Below are 15280 nucleotides of genomic sequence, written 5' to 3' on the forward strand. Positions count from 1 at the left end.
ATATGGTGCTTTGGTGACAAATCGGATGGCACTGTGATAGACTAAATCCAGTTTGCTGAGTAGAGTGTTGGAGGCTATTTTGTAAATGACATCGCCGAAGTCAAGGATCGGTAGGATAGTCAGTTTTACGAGGGTATGTTTGGCAGCATGAGTGAAGGAGTTTTTTTTGCGAAATAGGAAGCCGATTCTTCTAGATTTAATTTTGGATTGAAGATGTTTAATGTGAGTCTGGAAGGAGAGTTTACAGTCTAACCAGACACCTAGGTATTTGTCGTTGTCCACATATTCTAGTTGAGAGTAGTGATACTAGTCAGGCAGGAGGGTGCGGGCAGCAATCGGTTGAAGAGCATCCACTTAGTTTTAGTAGCATTTAAAAGCAGTTGGCTGTCACGGAAGGAGTGTTGTAAGGCATTGAAGCTTGTTTGGAGGTTTGTTAGCACAGTGTCCAAAGAAGGGCCAGATGTATACAGAATGGTGTCGTCTGCGTAGAGGTGGATCAGAGAATCACCAGCAGCAAGAGCGACATCATTGATATATACAGAGGAAAGAGTCGTCCCGAGAATTGAACCTTGTGGCACCCCCATAGAGACTGCCAGAGGTCCAGACAACAGGCCCTCCGATTTGACACACTGAACTCTATCTGAGAAGAAGTTGGTGAACCAGGCGAGGCAGACATTTTAAAATCCAAGGCTGTTGAGTCTGCCGATAAGAATACGGTGATTCACAGAGTCTAAGGCATTGGCCAGGTCGATGAAGACGGCTGCACAGTACCGTCTTTTATCGTTAGTGGTTATGATATCGTTTAGGACCTTGAGCGTGGCTGAGGTGCACCCATGACCAGCTCGGAAACCAGATTGCGTAGCGGAGAAGGTACGGTGGGATTCGAAATGGTCGGTGATCTGTTTGTTAACTTGGCTTTCGAAGATTTTAGAAAGGCAGGGCAGGATGGATATAGGTCTATAACAGTTTGGGTCTGGAGTGTCTCCCCCTTTTGAAGAGGGGGATGACCGCGGCAGCTTTCCAATCTTTAGGGATCTCAGACGATACGAAAGAGAGGTTGAACAGGCTAGTAAAAGGGGTTGCAACAATTTCGGCGGATAGTTTTAGAAAGAGAGGGTTCAGATTGTCTAGCCCAGCTGATTTGTAGGACTCCAGATTTTGCAGCTCTTTCAGAACATCAGCTGTCGATATGGGTAAAGGAGAAGCGGTGGGGGAACAAAAAAGGTATCGATGGAACAAAAAGGGTAGCTAAAGGCATTAGGTCTCCTTGACTGAGTAACTATTGGTGATATGGATGACCGCAAAGGAACAGTGCAATGCAGAAAGGGTGTTCAAGAGATGGTCTCAATTCCCAATGGATGATGTCTTCCGTTCAGCTCAAATGTGCGTATTGAGTGGAGTTTCCTTCATGTTTTGAAAAGACCGAGTCGTGTTCCCTGCACCACTGTTGTACCTGGCTGTCATCGTGACCATGGGCTCTATAATACCCATAGTGTTGTGCAACAGGAGGTCCATGTCTCCTCTTTGTGAAGAGAGAACACTGATGACAGCGGAGGGCAATCATCACACACTTGCATTCATCCACATACACGCAGGCAGGCAGACACACGCGCACACACACCTCTGTTCTCGCCCTTCCACCCTGGGCTACCGATGGAGCTTGGGAGATATAATCATAAGAAATTAACGACACTGTCATTATTGCCCTTACTGTGCTTGTTCCCTTGGAAACAGATGACCCTTTCCCTGCACGAGGGGGCCCCTCCCTCTTTCCCCTTGACTTGGTCTTTTCCAAGGCGGTAGACACTGGCTGTGCAGGACAAGAGCCTTCCAAACAGGGCTATGTTTTGAACTGTACTCAACTAGCAATAACGTGGTGTATGCTGTTAACTTATAAAAGGCACTAAAAAAAACGTGACCACTTGTTGAGTTTCAACAGCACTTGTGGTGTTGATGTTTATGTGTGTGTGTGTACAGTATGCATGTGTGTAGTCCTTTACATTCGTACCTGAATATGGGTTGAAAATGGCTAATAAGCGCCTAAATTGGAACACGGTGGCTGCACAGTAACATGCTATACATGACGTCAGAGCTCTGGCTCTGCGCTTCCCAGCGCTGTATGGGTTTTGACTGACATCTTATCTTTTATAACTTAGCTCGTCGTGTTGGCGCAATAGAACACGCTTTCAAATCACGCTCAACCTGATCCAGATTGCGATTTAGAATGGGATGTTTTTGGATTGGGTAAACAACGTCAGTGATTGTGTGATGGCGAGGATGCAGAGTTGGAATTCCTCAACGGCGCGTAGGAGAGCTCAATAAAGTACCTTAAAGTTGATGACTCTTCTTTTGAAATTTCTTCAAACTGTGCCCACTTACTTCTCTGGTCTTGTGTTGCACCTACCCCACATTTTCCAGGAATAGTCCTATCATGTTGCTGAATGGATCCAGGATATCCATATAGGCCAATTCCCACGAGTGTAAAGGGTTATCTGTCTGTGTGTGTGTGGTCCAGTTAAAGAACAGAAAGGAACCCTACGGTGACACAGCTGTGGACGTGAGCGTGTCCGTTTGTCTCTCTCGTCTTTCTTTTGGTGCACAAGAAAGAAGTGACTCTCACCCGGCCCAGATCTCCCAAGTGTGACTAAACCCCTACCCAAGCCTCCTAAAGCCTCCCTTGAAATCAGATGAAACTCCTTTCCTCCCTCTCTTCTCTACTCACCACCCGGCACTGAGGAATTCCCCCGAGCAGAAGACTTACTAGCCTCCTCTTGGGGGAATTACATTTAGGGGGAAAATGTAGCTGTTTCTTCCTCCATTTCCCTCATGAGACCTCTGCTAGCCCCGGCTGAGACTCCAGTGACTTTAAACTAAGCTGCTCTGAGATTAATCACAGTTTCCACCCTACTAACCTCCACCAGGGCCGTGTTCAGTAGGCACGAAACGGAAGAAAAGGTACTATCTAGACTAGTCCAGTAAGAGATTGTTGTGCTAAACATCGTGCAACAGTTTGCCATAATGACCAGGACCCAGATTTTGCAGTACAGTGGGTGGAGAGGGAGAGCATTGTACAGTATAGGGAGCTAGTTGGTTAACACTGAGCTGGAATTAGGAGCCTTTACTGTGCTTCTGAATGAGGAGTAACAAACCTGACATGACAAATCTAAAACCTTTCACCGTGGCTGCAAACAGAGCATCATACAGGAAGCTAATTTATTTTTATTTATTTTATTTAACCTTTATTTAACTAGGCAAGTCAGTTAAGAACAAATTCTTATTTACAATGACGGCCTACACCGGCCAAACCCAGGCGCCGCTGGGCCGCCGTGCGTCGCCCTACGGGACTCCCAATCGCGGCCGGTTGTGATACAGTCTGGATTGGAACCAGGGTGTCTGTAGTGACGCCTCTTGCACTGAGATGCAGTGCCTATGACCGCTGCGCCACTTCGGGGAACACTGTGCAGGAACCCTCACGTCTCTGAATGAGTGGCGTCATGACGTCATAAACCTGACGTGACAAACCTTAAACCCCGTTCGTGGATTTCACACTGAATGACATGACAAATGTAATTGCATTCTCAATCAGTCAATGCTTGATGGCCATCACATAAGCAATATTATCGTCAAGCCCACTCGAACACTTCACGACAATGGAGTTGTGTCATATGTCATAACCAGGCTTAGCCTGCCACAAATGGTTATGCCCTATCGTCCATGATATATGATGCGTACTGTATGGGTTATATGATGCATATTGTATGGGTTATATGATGCGTATTGTATGGGTTATGTGATGCGTATTGTATGGGTTATGTGATGCGTATTGTATGGGCTATATGATGGGAATTGTATGGGTTATATGATGGGAACTGTATGGGTTATATGATGGGAATTGTATGGGTTATATGATGGGAATTGTATGGGTTATATGATGCGAATTGTATGGGTTATATGATGCGAATTGTATGGGTTATATGATGCGTATTGTATGGGTTATATGATGCGAATTGTATGGGTTATATGATGCGAATTGTATGGGTTATATGATGCGTATTGTATGGGTTATATGATGCATGGGTAAGAGGAAGCTGCAGTAGTTCTGGGCTGTTAAAAGTCACCGAAGCTGTGCTATGCTCTAACAGCTACTATTTCAGCCTTTATGACCCAAAATAGTTTTTATTGCAGATGAAGACGAGGGAACGCTACATCCCACATACTGATAGAGGGCCTTTTATTGTTTTATTGTAATTACCCATCGAACAAGCTGCTGAGAAATCTGTTTGGGAGAGATCTGATTAAATACCTGCTGTGGTCCATAAGAGGGTAGTAGTCTGTCATTATGTTGATATATTATGTTGTAAAGTAAGGCTACTGGAAGTTCATGATTTTCAGCGAGTATGACTTCATGCCTCAGTAGATTATAGGTTTTCATTAAGAAGCTGAACATACAGAGTGATATGCATTATGAGTGTTGATGCAGAAAATAGCTGTAGGGAGACTGGATCTATCCAACATAAATCATTGTTACAACCTTGAGCAAGAATTAAATGCCCCATGCAGTCAAAAATGTGATTTCCTGTGTTTTTTTGCCCTTGTAGTGTAAGAGCTGTTTGGAAAGAAAAGCGGCTGAAATTTCAGCCTGTTTTTATTTTTGTTCTGTCTGGTGATATCGCCAGGTGATAAATTAGTTGATAGACCAATAAGAAAGACAGTTCCAGACCTCTCTGCCAATAACAGTTTTCCCTTCCCCTGTAATGAGTGCGTACCGGCGGCAGAGAAGTCAGGCGCAGGAGAGCAAAGACTGTTACAACGGTGCAGTTTAATAATAAAAATCACTGTGAACAAAAACAAAATAAATACAATGGGACGAAACCCTTCGCACGCCAGACATAACGTGCACAAACTCTTATGATCAACAATACCGGACAAGGACACGGGCGGAACGGAGGGTTAAATACACAACATGTAATTGATGGGATTGAAACCAGGTGTTTGGGAAGACGAGACAAAACAAATGGAAAATTAAAGGTGGAATCGACGATGGCTGGAAGACCGGTGACGTCGACCGCCGAACGTCGCCCAAACAAAGCAAGGGGACCGACTTCTGTCGAAGTCGTGACATCCCCACTCAGACCACTCCCAGACAATTCTGGCTAAATTATTTATTGAGAAATGCACTTTGCAAAGAAGCTATTTTTGATTATTATTGACTATTTGAAAACAATCACAGTAAGGTCCTTAATAATTGTTACCCAGAAGGTATTTGATATTGAGATAGAAAAAGGCTGCATTGTACCTTAGTATTATCTGAACGCACCGATCAGACAGATTTATGCGGATAACAGACACTTATTATTACCACTAAGATGGCCAAGCCAAATCTATAACCTATCGCTTCTTCTCCACCACATTTTTGTTTCCCATTAAAACAGAAATATTGGAGTTGGCCAGGTTTGAGGGGGAATAAATCACACAACACAATAATGTCTGAATTCATTTATTTCTCCAGTTTTAGAACTCCTCCACGCCGTTACTTAACATGAAAGATGGTTACTCCTTCTGTCATCCACTCAGGCCGTGGTTTATATTATATCAGAGAGGAGCAGATTTTGGGAAATATTGTCACCCCTTCCACTTCTGGATCTGTGAGTTTATGATATTACCATAACCTAACCGCGGACAGCCATCATCATCATCATCATATTATTATTATGCCCATCATTATTATCCATACTTTCATCATAATTATTATTATCGTCATCATCATTTGTATCGTCATCATTATTGTTGCTATGGTGATCATAATCGCTGTCATTATTGTCTTAATGGTCGTGGTTTCGCCGTATTGCAATGCAAGTTATTACAGATAATTGGCACTTGAGTCCATAATACGCACCACACTAAATAAAATAAAACCAATTTGGATCTCTTAGAATTACTGTATGATTTGAAAAAGATTTTCAGGTCCCATTTAGCTGAGTGCTCTGCATTATTGTGCATTATTAGTGTTTCAGTGCTTTGGTAGTTTCCTTATTTATGGCTTCTCTGGTTGGTTTATGATGCAAGCAGCATTCTATCAATGTCACTTCCCTCCTATCCCCGGTCTCCTCCACCCACCCTCGGACTATCCGTGTCTGGGTCGAGGTTGATTCAGTGCCACAATCGATTGGAGGTCGTCTCCAGACTCCCTCTCTCCCTGGTGTGGTGACTGACTGTCCTACTCCCCTGTCCTTGACTTCTCCTCAGTCTCTTTGGCGTGACATGGAAGACCTGGCACAGTCGGGTTAGAGGCAGGGCGCTCTGCTCTTAAACACCTTCTCTTGTTCGCCTCTCAAGAGCACTTCACACCATAACCGAGAGACACTGAGACACACAGAAGTGACTGTCAGGCCTTTAGCTGGAGTTCAGTGTACTTGTTTTTAGAGACTCACCTCACCATTAGAACCAGCACTTTTTTTGTGCAACTTAAAAGGGTGGCTTTTGTAAATCAATATAATTATTGCAATTACGCTTGTCAGGGTCAAGCTCACCCAATGTTCTAACTAAAAGTACATAGACAAAAAAACAAGCATGCTGCCTCGTGCCAGCAGTTTTCAACAAATCTGTGTTTTTAATGTTCCTCGTACGCAGCAAACTGTTCTAAACAGTTAATGAGAATTAACAGTAGCGTGACTAAGCCGAAGTGACGTCGAACAGCCTGTTGTGAGAACCGGCAATGGGATGCCTTGCTTGCCAAAGGTCGATTCTAACCCCCCCCCCCCTCGATCATATTATTCTGACACATACTTCATAATCAAGTCAATGCGCTGATGCCTACATATCTTGATCCCTTATTCCAGATCCCAAACACATTCCCATTCTCGACTCCGCCTCAATCCTCATTCCACAGCAGTGAATGACGGAAACAAACAGATTTTGAATTGCAACCATTCGCCATGACGTGAGCGTGGTTTGATTTGAGTCGGGAACAACGGCAGGGAAAGAGAGACATTGTCATTCAGTTAGGAATCCCTTGTTCTGCTGCTGGAGGCGTATTTGAAGATGTAATAAGTATTTATTGTAACATCCACATTACATTGTGGCCCCTCCATAATTCATGGTGCCCTCGGTGTGAAATAATTAGATCACAGTGAGACCCTTCATTAAAAGTCAACATGACATTTTCTCTCTGCTCTTCATATTCCGTTTTCACCGGCTCACTTACTTCTCCTTTTCCATTAGAATGCAAAGCTTTTTGAAACCTCACCAAGTCGTACAAAGTCTTGCTATCTTTTTGACGCCGATATTTCTGATCCAGGTACAGCCTAAAAGTGATCGGTGTACCGTTGTTAAAGGGATAGTTCACCCAAATTTCGAAATTACAATGTTGATTTCCTTACCCTGTCAGCGGTCTATGGACCAGGTTTTGACATTGAGTCATGCTTTGGTTAAGTTTCCCTGGCACAGTTTCCAAATGCTCAAAATTATAATATTGGTACCGTGACTCCCATTCAAGTCACAGTACAGATATAAGCATTTTTCGCGCATCGTGTTCAAATCATCGATAAGTGACTTTGTTGAGCTTCACAACCAATTTGAGGTTTTGGACCTGTTCCGCAAAACATGTTAATAACGCTAACCAGAACTAATAATGCTACCAGGATGGGATTTGTGCCACAAATGCTAAAACATTAGCATTTGGAAACCGTGCCAGGGAAATAAACCCAAAGCATGGCTTGCTGTCATACCTTGTCCATAGACTGCTTACAGGGGGAACCAATGTGTCATTTTGTAATTTGTTTGATCTAACCTTTTAACTGTACTTCTTGTTCTGATCCAAGTGCAGTCCTGCAAATCCACCACTTTGTCCACATTGCTCCTGAGCCAGGAACTGTGTAGTGATTCACAGCCATTGAGAGTTTCACCGATCCAAGTACAGCCGTTGCATGCTCGGCTCATCCTTTCTCATAGAACCGTGAAACTCATGCTCGGCTCATCCTTTCTCATAGAACCGTGAAACTCTGACTAATAAGGTCCTGCTATTAGATTTGAATCGTCACTCAATACAGTCCCACTGTATTTACAAGTCTACAAAGTGGATCCCATTAACCTATGGCAACAGTTCAGTTGCATTAAGGCTTGTCTGTTCTTTAGGCCTCTAATGAAACTGTTGCTCCAACAGTTGGTGGTGATGGAGCAGTGGTGAAGTCCTAAGTGCTCCTTTCGGGCCTGTAGGAGAACAGTGGGTCTAGTTTCACCGGCAGATATCCCCTCTAATAAGGACACTAGGGCCTGTATCCATGGAGACGCAGCCGTAACCTCTTCCATCTTCAGCCTTCTGCCCTTTGACCTTTCTCTTTCAACCACTAGCGAGGAACGTGGCCCCTTCCAGAAACTCTAATGAAGAAACAATCCCCTCAGGACAGGTTACAGGTTGGGTCAGGTGAACTGCAATGTGCCCTATTGTTCAGAATGACCCAATTTCTCCTGGAGCAGCAGGTTCCTCTAAAGTGGTCCTAAAAATACATAAAATAAAAGGCACTTCTCAGAGCAGTTTGGGAGCACTGAAATAGAATAGACGTCGACTGGACTGCTGCGAGACTTTTAGCCTGTCTAATGGGTCTCGTTATTATGGACGTTTTTAATGCCGCAGAGAGACCATAGTTCACCTCTTCCTCCGCATTTATTAGAGATTATAGACCGCTGTACATCTCTCTGGCGGCTGGGGCCTGACAGTGCAGTGTCTTCCTTCCCGGCCTCAAAGGAAGTTGTGCCACGCAAATTATAATTGTCTACCTACTGCATATCATACCTGACGTGGTTCAGAAACCAAAATAATTGCGAATAGGGGATAGAATTTGAGCGATCCTTTTTTATTGCGTGTTGGTTTGTTGCGACCACACTCACTGTTTACTCGCTGATAACACTCTGTGGCGTCATGTGGCAGTTCATAACGATCTTTCGGGGTAAATGGATGCTTCAGACCATTCGCCGGCTATACTGCAGACTTATGGCAGTTCGTTATTAATCATTTGGATTTACGGCGTGACGGCTTTCATGTGGGTGGCTGTGGTAATACGAGTTATGGGTTGTGGTCTCGCGAGGGGTATTGACTGGTCTGAACAAGCCAGTATGTCAGGGGTGAGATGGGCCCGGGGTTGTTGATATTAATTTGGCCATCGTTAAATGTTGATGTGAGACGTTTGGCCTTGATGCTTACTGTGTTTCAGCCAGATCAGACTTCCTGAATAAATGTAGGCCCAGCCGATATTCCGCTAGGCTGGTTTTGTTGGTCAGTAGGCCTATATGTTGGTTTGAAAGCTAAAAGAAGCTTCGCTTTGAGTGGGCACATTGCAACCCTTCTACTTAGAATTTAGTTAAAATTTCTACTACAGAAACTGTGATAATGATGTAAAAAAAACAACTCTTTAGTACATTGTTACCCACCCTCTCACCGTCTGCTACTATAATGTAGCCTACATGTTGATATTGAGTAATTGGGTCATGAAAAGGTCAAAGAGGTAACAATTACTAGTGGTAGCTGTTAACTGCGGTGCATCGCTGAACATCAATGCTATTGAACATCAATGCCATTCATTTAGTATAGAGCTAACAGCACAGAAGGCAATTAAGTTTGGCTGGGCCTGTGAGAGCCAGGGATATAGAGATATGTACTGAACGAAATTATAAACGCAACGTGCAACAATTTAAACTATTTTACTGAGTTACAGTTCATAAGGAAATCAGTCAATTGAAATAAATTCATTAGGCCCTAATCTATGGATTTCACATGACAGGCAGGAGGGGTGCAGCCATGGCACCAACTTGGGAGCCCACCCACCGGGGAGCCTGACCCAGCCATTCAGAATTCATTTTTCCCAACAAAATGGATTTATTACAGACAGAAATACTCCTCAGTTTCATCAGCTCTCCGAGTGGCTGGTCTCAGACGATCCCGCAGGTGAAGAAGCTGGATGTGGAGGTGCTGGGCTGTTGTGGTTACACGTGGTCTGTGGTTGTGAGGCCGGTTGGACGTACTGCCAAATTCTCTAAATCGACATTGGAGGCAGCTTATGGTAGAGCAATTAACCTTCAATTCTCTGGCAACTGCTCTGGTGGACATTCCTGCAATCAGCATGCCAATTGCACACCTCCTTAAAACTTGAGACATCTCTAGTGTTGTGTGACAAAACTGCACGTTTTAGAATGGCCTTTTATGGTCCCCCGTGTAAAGATCATGCTGTTTAATCAGTTTCTTGATATGCCAGACCTGTCAGGTATCTTGGCAAAGGAGTCATGCTCACTAACAAGGACGTAAACAAATTTGTACATCACATTTGAGAGAAGTAAGCTTTTTGTGCGTAATGAACATTTCAAGGATCTTTTATTTCAGCTCATGAAACATGGGACCAACACTTTACATGTTAAATTTATATTTTTGTTCAGTATACTATAGTTTGGAGAGATGGAAAGAGATACAAAATATATAGCTACAATTCTGAGAGATCTATTGGCACAGACAGCAGTCTGTAGCCAAGCTAAAAGACCGAGCCTTCAGAGACTATCTATTATTCAAGCAGCCAATACACTCAGCTCCACCACCACCATTATCCCCCAGTGTCTGAGCTTAGCTCGGTTTCCAATGTGGTGCTAGCGTAGCCAAACACTGGGTGTACTCAATGAGGCTGTGAGAATGCATTGCCGTTCCGTGCCGTTGTGTGTGCGCCTGTGTGCGCCTGTAAGGCCTGCGAGACAGTGAGGAGGTAGTGGTACAGTACAGTACTTTGGCTGCCGTAGGCTGTACAAGCCATCTGGAGAGATGATTAGCCAGACCGTGTTTTTTCCCCCCTCTGCTCTTAGTGGTGTCTGTTCTGTCTTGCAAGACTTCAGGCTAATTTAGATATGCTAAAGCTATGATACTGTAAAACAGATCAAGTTGTCTCACTCTTCTTCTCTCTCTCTGTCTCTCTCTGTCGCTCTCTCTCTCTCTCGCTGTCTCTCTCTCTCTCTCTCTCTCTGCAGTTTGCTGTTTCGTGGTCCATAAGAGGTGCCATGAGTTTGTCACGTTCTGCTGCCCCGGGGCGGATAAGGGTCCCGACACAGACGTAAGTAGCCGTACCCCCACCCTCTACCCCTCATGTTCTCACCGCCTCTCCACTCTTAGGGTCTGTAAGCTTCTGTCAATGGACCCCTAGCGAAAGGGGGCACCGCCAAGGCACATCTCTTCTAAGGATGAGTCCCAAATGGCACCCTATTACCATATAGTGTATAGCTATGTTGGTATAGGGTACATTTTGGGATGCAGGCTAAGTATATGGTTACTCTCAAAGTGACAGCCTTGCAGGACGGACCATACGTCCTTGTCTCGTTCACCGGGGCTGACCATTAAGGAAGAAGAATGAGTCTGCTCCTTGTTTGACAGGAGATCATTGTGTGTGGAGGCCCAGAGCTGTAGTATCATACATCACCTTGCTCTGTGTATTGGGAGGCCAGTCAGGCTAGATTTTTTGGCTTGAAGTTGTAGGAATTGAATTTCGGCAGAGTTCTTTGGTTTGGTATCATAAAGAAGTTGGCTCTGTACTCTACTTTCAAACACCTGACAAGAACTTTCCATTTAAAATGGTGCGTTTTGAAACGTATAACAATGACCACCTGGACAAGTCCAGATGGTCCCTTCCCGTTTCAGTGTGTTATTTTCTCAATTTGATGCCTAATGAACGCAACCGGTCACTTTAAATTCAATGACTTTGGACACGTCTGCTTTAGTCTCTCACTCTGGTGGGGGGGTCGGATAAGGAACACTGTGTCCAGGACAGGGCTCTCTGGATTAATCGTACCAGCTGATGGCCAGCTTACCTCGTTTCACCCCAATATACCTAATTTATCTGCCGAAGGGTCACTTTGTCCCAGTCATTATGTCACTCGAGGACACTTCCAGGTCCACTCCAAAGCACTCAGATGTGTACACTCGTTTACTCCCTGTTAAGATCTGGGACATGGGGGATATCCCCCATGATTAAGACTTTTGATTGACCCCAGTAGTCTAAATAAATGACAACCCACACCAGTGTCATACTTGGCAGTGATGAAATCCCGCTATGCCCTCAGACGAACCATCAAACAAGCAAAGTGTCAATACAGGATTAAGATTGAATCCTACTACACCGGCTCTGAAGCTCGTCGGATGCGGCAGGGCTCGAAAACTATTACAGGGAAACGCAGACACGAGCTGCACAGAGACGCGAGCCTACTAGACAAGCTATATACCCTTTTATGCTCGCTTCAAGGCAAGCAACACTGAAGCATGCACAAGAGCACCAGCTGTTCTGGATGACTGTGTGATAACGCTCTCTGAACTAAACCTTTTAAACAGGTAAACATTCACAAAGCCGCTGGACCAGACGGATTACCAGGATGTGTACTCCAAGCATGCACAGACCAACTGTCAAGTGTCTTCACTGGCATTTTCAAACTCTCCCTAACCGAGTCTGTAATGCCTACATGTTTCAAGCATGCAAACATAGTCCCTGTGCCCAAGGAAGCGAAGGTAATCTGCCTAAATGATTTCCGCACCGTGGCACTCGCGTTGGTAGCCATGAAGTGCTTTGAAAGGCTGGTCATCACTCAATTTGCATACCGCCCCAACAGATCCACCAGATGATGCAATCTCTATTGCACTCCACACTGCCCTTGCCCCACCTGGACAAAAGGAACACCTATGTGAGAATGCTATTCATTGACTACAGCTCAGTGTTCAACACCATAGTACCCTCAAAGCTCATCAATAAGCTAAAGACCCTGGGACTAAACACCTTACTCTGCAACTGGATCTTGGACTTCCTGACTGGTCTCCCCCAGGTGGTAAGGGTAGGTAACAACACATCTGCCACGCTGATCCTTAACACTGGGGCCCCTCAGGGGTGTGTACTTAGTCCCCTCCTGTATTCCCTGTTCACCCACGACTGCATGGCCAAACATGACTCCACAACAACATCATTAAGTTTGCTGACGACACAACAGGGGTAGGCCTGATCACCGACAATGATGAGATGGCCTATTGGGAGGATGTCAGAGAACTGGCAGTGTGGTGCCAGGACAACAACCTCTCCCTCAATGTGAGCAAGACAAACGAGCTGATTGTGGACTACAGGAAAAGGTGGGCCGAACACTCCCCCATTAACATCGATGGGGCTGTAGTGGAGCGGGTCGAGAGTTTCAAGTTCTTTGGTGTCCACATCACCAACGAACTATCATGGTCCAAACATACCAAGATAGTCATGAAGAGGACGACAAAACCTTGGCATGGGTCCCCAGATCCTCAAAAGGTTCTACAGCTGCACCATCGAGAGCATCCTGACCGGTTGTACTGTGTACGGCCCAGTGCATCACTGGGGCCAAGCTTCCTGCCATCCAGGACCTAAACAATAGGTGGTGTCAGAAGAAAGCCCATCAAATTGTCAGAGACTCCAGTCACCCAAGATATAGACTGTTTTCTCTGCTACCACACAGCAAGTGGTACCGGAGCTCCAAGTCTAGGACCAAAAAGCTCCTCAACAGTTTATACCCCCAAGCCATAAGACTGCGGAACACTTAATAAAATCGCCACCGGACAATATACATTAACCCCCCCCTCCCTTTTGTACACTGCTGCTACTCGCTGTTTATTATCGATGCATAGTCACTTCACCCCCACCTACATGTACAAATTACCTCAACTAACCTGTACCCCCGCACACTGACTCGGTACCGGTGCCCCCTGTAAATAGCCTTCACACTGACTCGGTACCGGTGCCCCCTGTATATAGCCTCATTATTGTTATTGTGTTACTTTTTTATTTTAGTCTACTTTATATTTTCTTAACTCTTCTTAAACGGCATTGTTGGGTTAAGGGCATATAAGTAAGCATTTCACAGTAAAGTCTACACTTGTTGTATTCGGCGCATGTGACAAATAGTTTGATTTGATCACATTAAAAAATATGGCTAACTTTCAGCATCTGTGTTTTAAATCTCTCCAGAATAAATCTTACTTGGATCTCCACTTAGATTCCATAGCAGTGGATGAAGAGTGACTCCTAGTACTTTCCTCTGTGGGAGTGTGTCCTCTGAGCCCTGTTAGGTTTGAAGGTACACTAGCCTGGCCTAGCAGCACAGCTCTGACTGTTTGCATCCCAAAACACATCCTATTCCTTATACAGTGGGGCAAAAATGTATTTAGTCAGCCACCAATTGTGCAAGTTCTCCCACTTAAAAAGATGAGAGGCCTTTTGAATTAATTTATTTGCAAATTATGGTGGAAAATAAGTATTTGGTCACCTACAAATGAGCAAGATTTCTGGCTCTCACAGACCTGTAACTTCTTCTTTAAGAGGCTCCTCTGTTCTCCACTCGTTACCTGTATTAATGGCACCTGTTTGAACTTGTTATCAGTGTAAAAGACACCTGTCCACAACCTCAAACAGTCGCACTCCAAACTCCACTATGGCCAAGACCAAAGAGCTGTCAAAGGACACCAGAAACAAAATTGTAGACCTGCACCAGCCTGGGAAGACTGAATGGTTTGAAGAAATCAACTGTTGGAACAATTATTAGGAAATGGAAGACATACAAGACCACAGATCTCCCTCGATCTGGGGCTCCACGCAAGATCTCACCCCGTGGGGTCAAAAGGATCACAAGAACGGTGAGCAAAAATCCCAGAACCACACGGGGGGACCTAGTGAATGACCTGCAGAGAGCTGGGACCAATGTAACAAAGCCTACCATCAGTAACACACTACGCCGCCAGGGACACAAATCCTGCAGTGCCAGACGTGTCCCCCTGCTTAAGCCAGTACATATCCAGGCCCGTCTGAAGTTTGCTAGAGAGCATTTGGATGATCCAGAAGAAGATTGGGAGAATGTCATATGGTCAGATGAAACCAAAATAGACCTTTTTTGGTAAAAACTCAACTCGTCGTGTTTGGAGGACAAAGAATGCTGAGTTGCATCCAAAGAACACCATACATACTGTGAAGCATGGGGGTGGAAACATCATGCTTTGGGGCTGTTTTTCTGCAAAGGGACCAGGACGACTGATCCGTGTAAAGGAAAGAATGAATAGGGCCATGTATAGTGAGATTTTGAGTGAAAACCTCCTTCCATCAGCAAGGGCATTGAAGATAAAACGTGGCTGGGTCTTTCAGCATGACAATGATCCCAAACACACCGCCCGGGCAATGAAGGAGTGGCTTCGTAAGAAGCATTTCAAGGTCCTGGAGTGGCCTAGCCAGTCTCCAGATCTCAACCCCATAGAAAATCT

General features: G+C 44.8%; 1 protein-coding gene across 1 annotated transcript in view; it reads left to right on the forward strand.

Moving 5' to 3' along the window:
• LOC139424681 (protein kinase C alpha type-like) overlaps nt 1–15280 on the forward strand; it is a 214009-nt gene that overhangs the window by 61356 nt on the left and 137373 nt on the right. Inside the window, exon 3 of the mRNA XM_071176753.1 lies at nt 11002–11084. Within this exon, the coding sequence (XP_071032854.1) occupies nt 11002–11084 (83 nt within the window). The remainder of the gene's footprint in view (nt 1–11001; nt 11085–15280) is intronic.

This window comes from Oncorhynchus clarkii, chromosome 13 (assembly GCF_045791955.1).
Source record: "Oncorhynchus clarkii lewisi isolate Uvic-CL-2024 chromosome 13, UVic_Ocla_1.0, whole genome shotgun sequence".
NCBI lineage: Eukaryota > Metazoa > Chordata > Actinopteri > Salmoniformes > Salmonidae > Oncorhynchus > Oncorhynchus clarkii.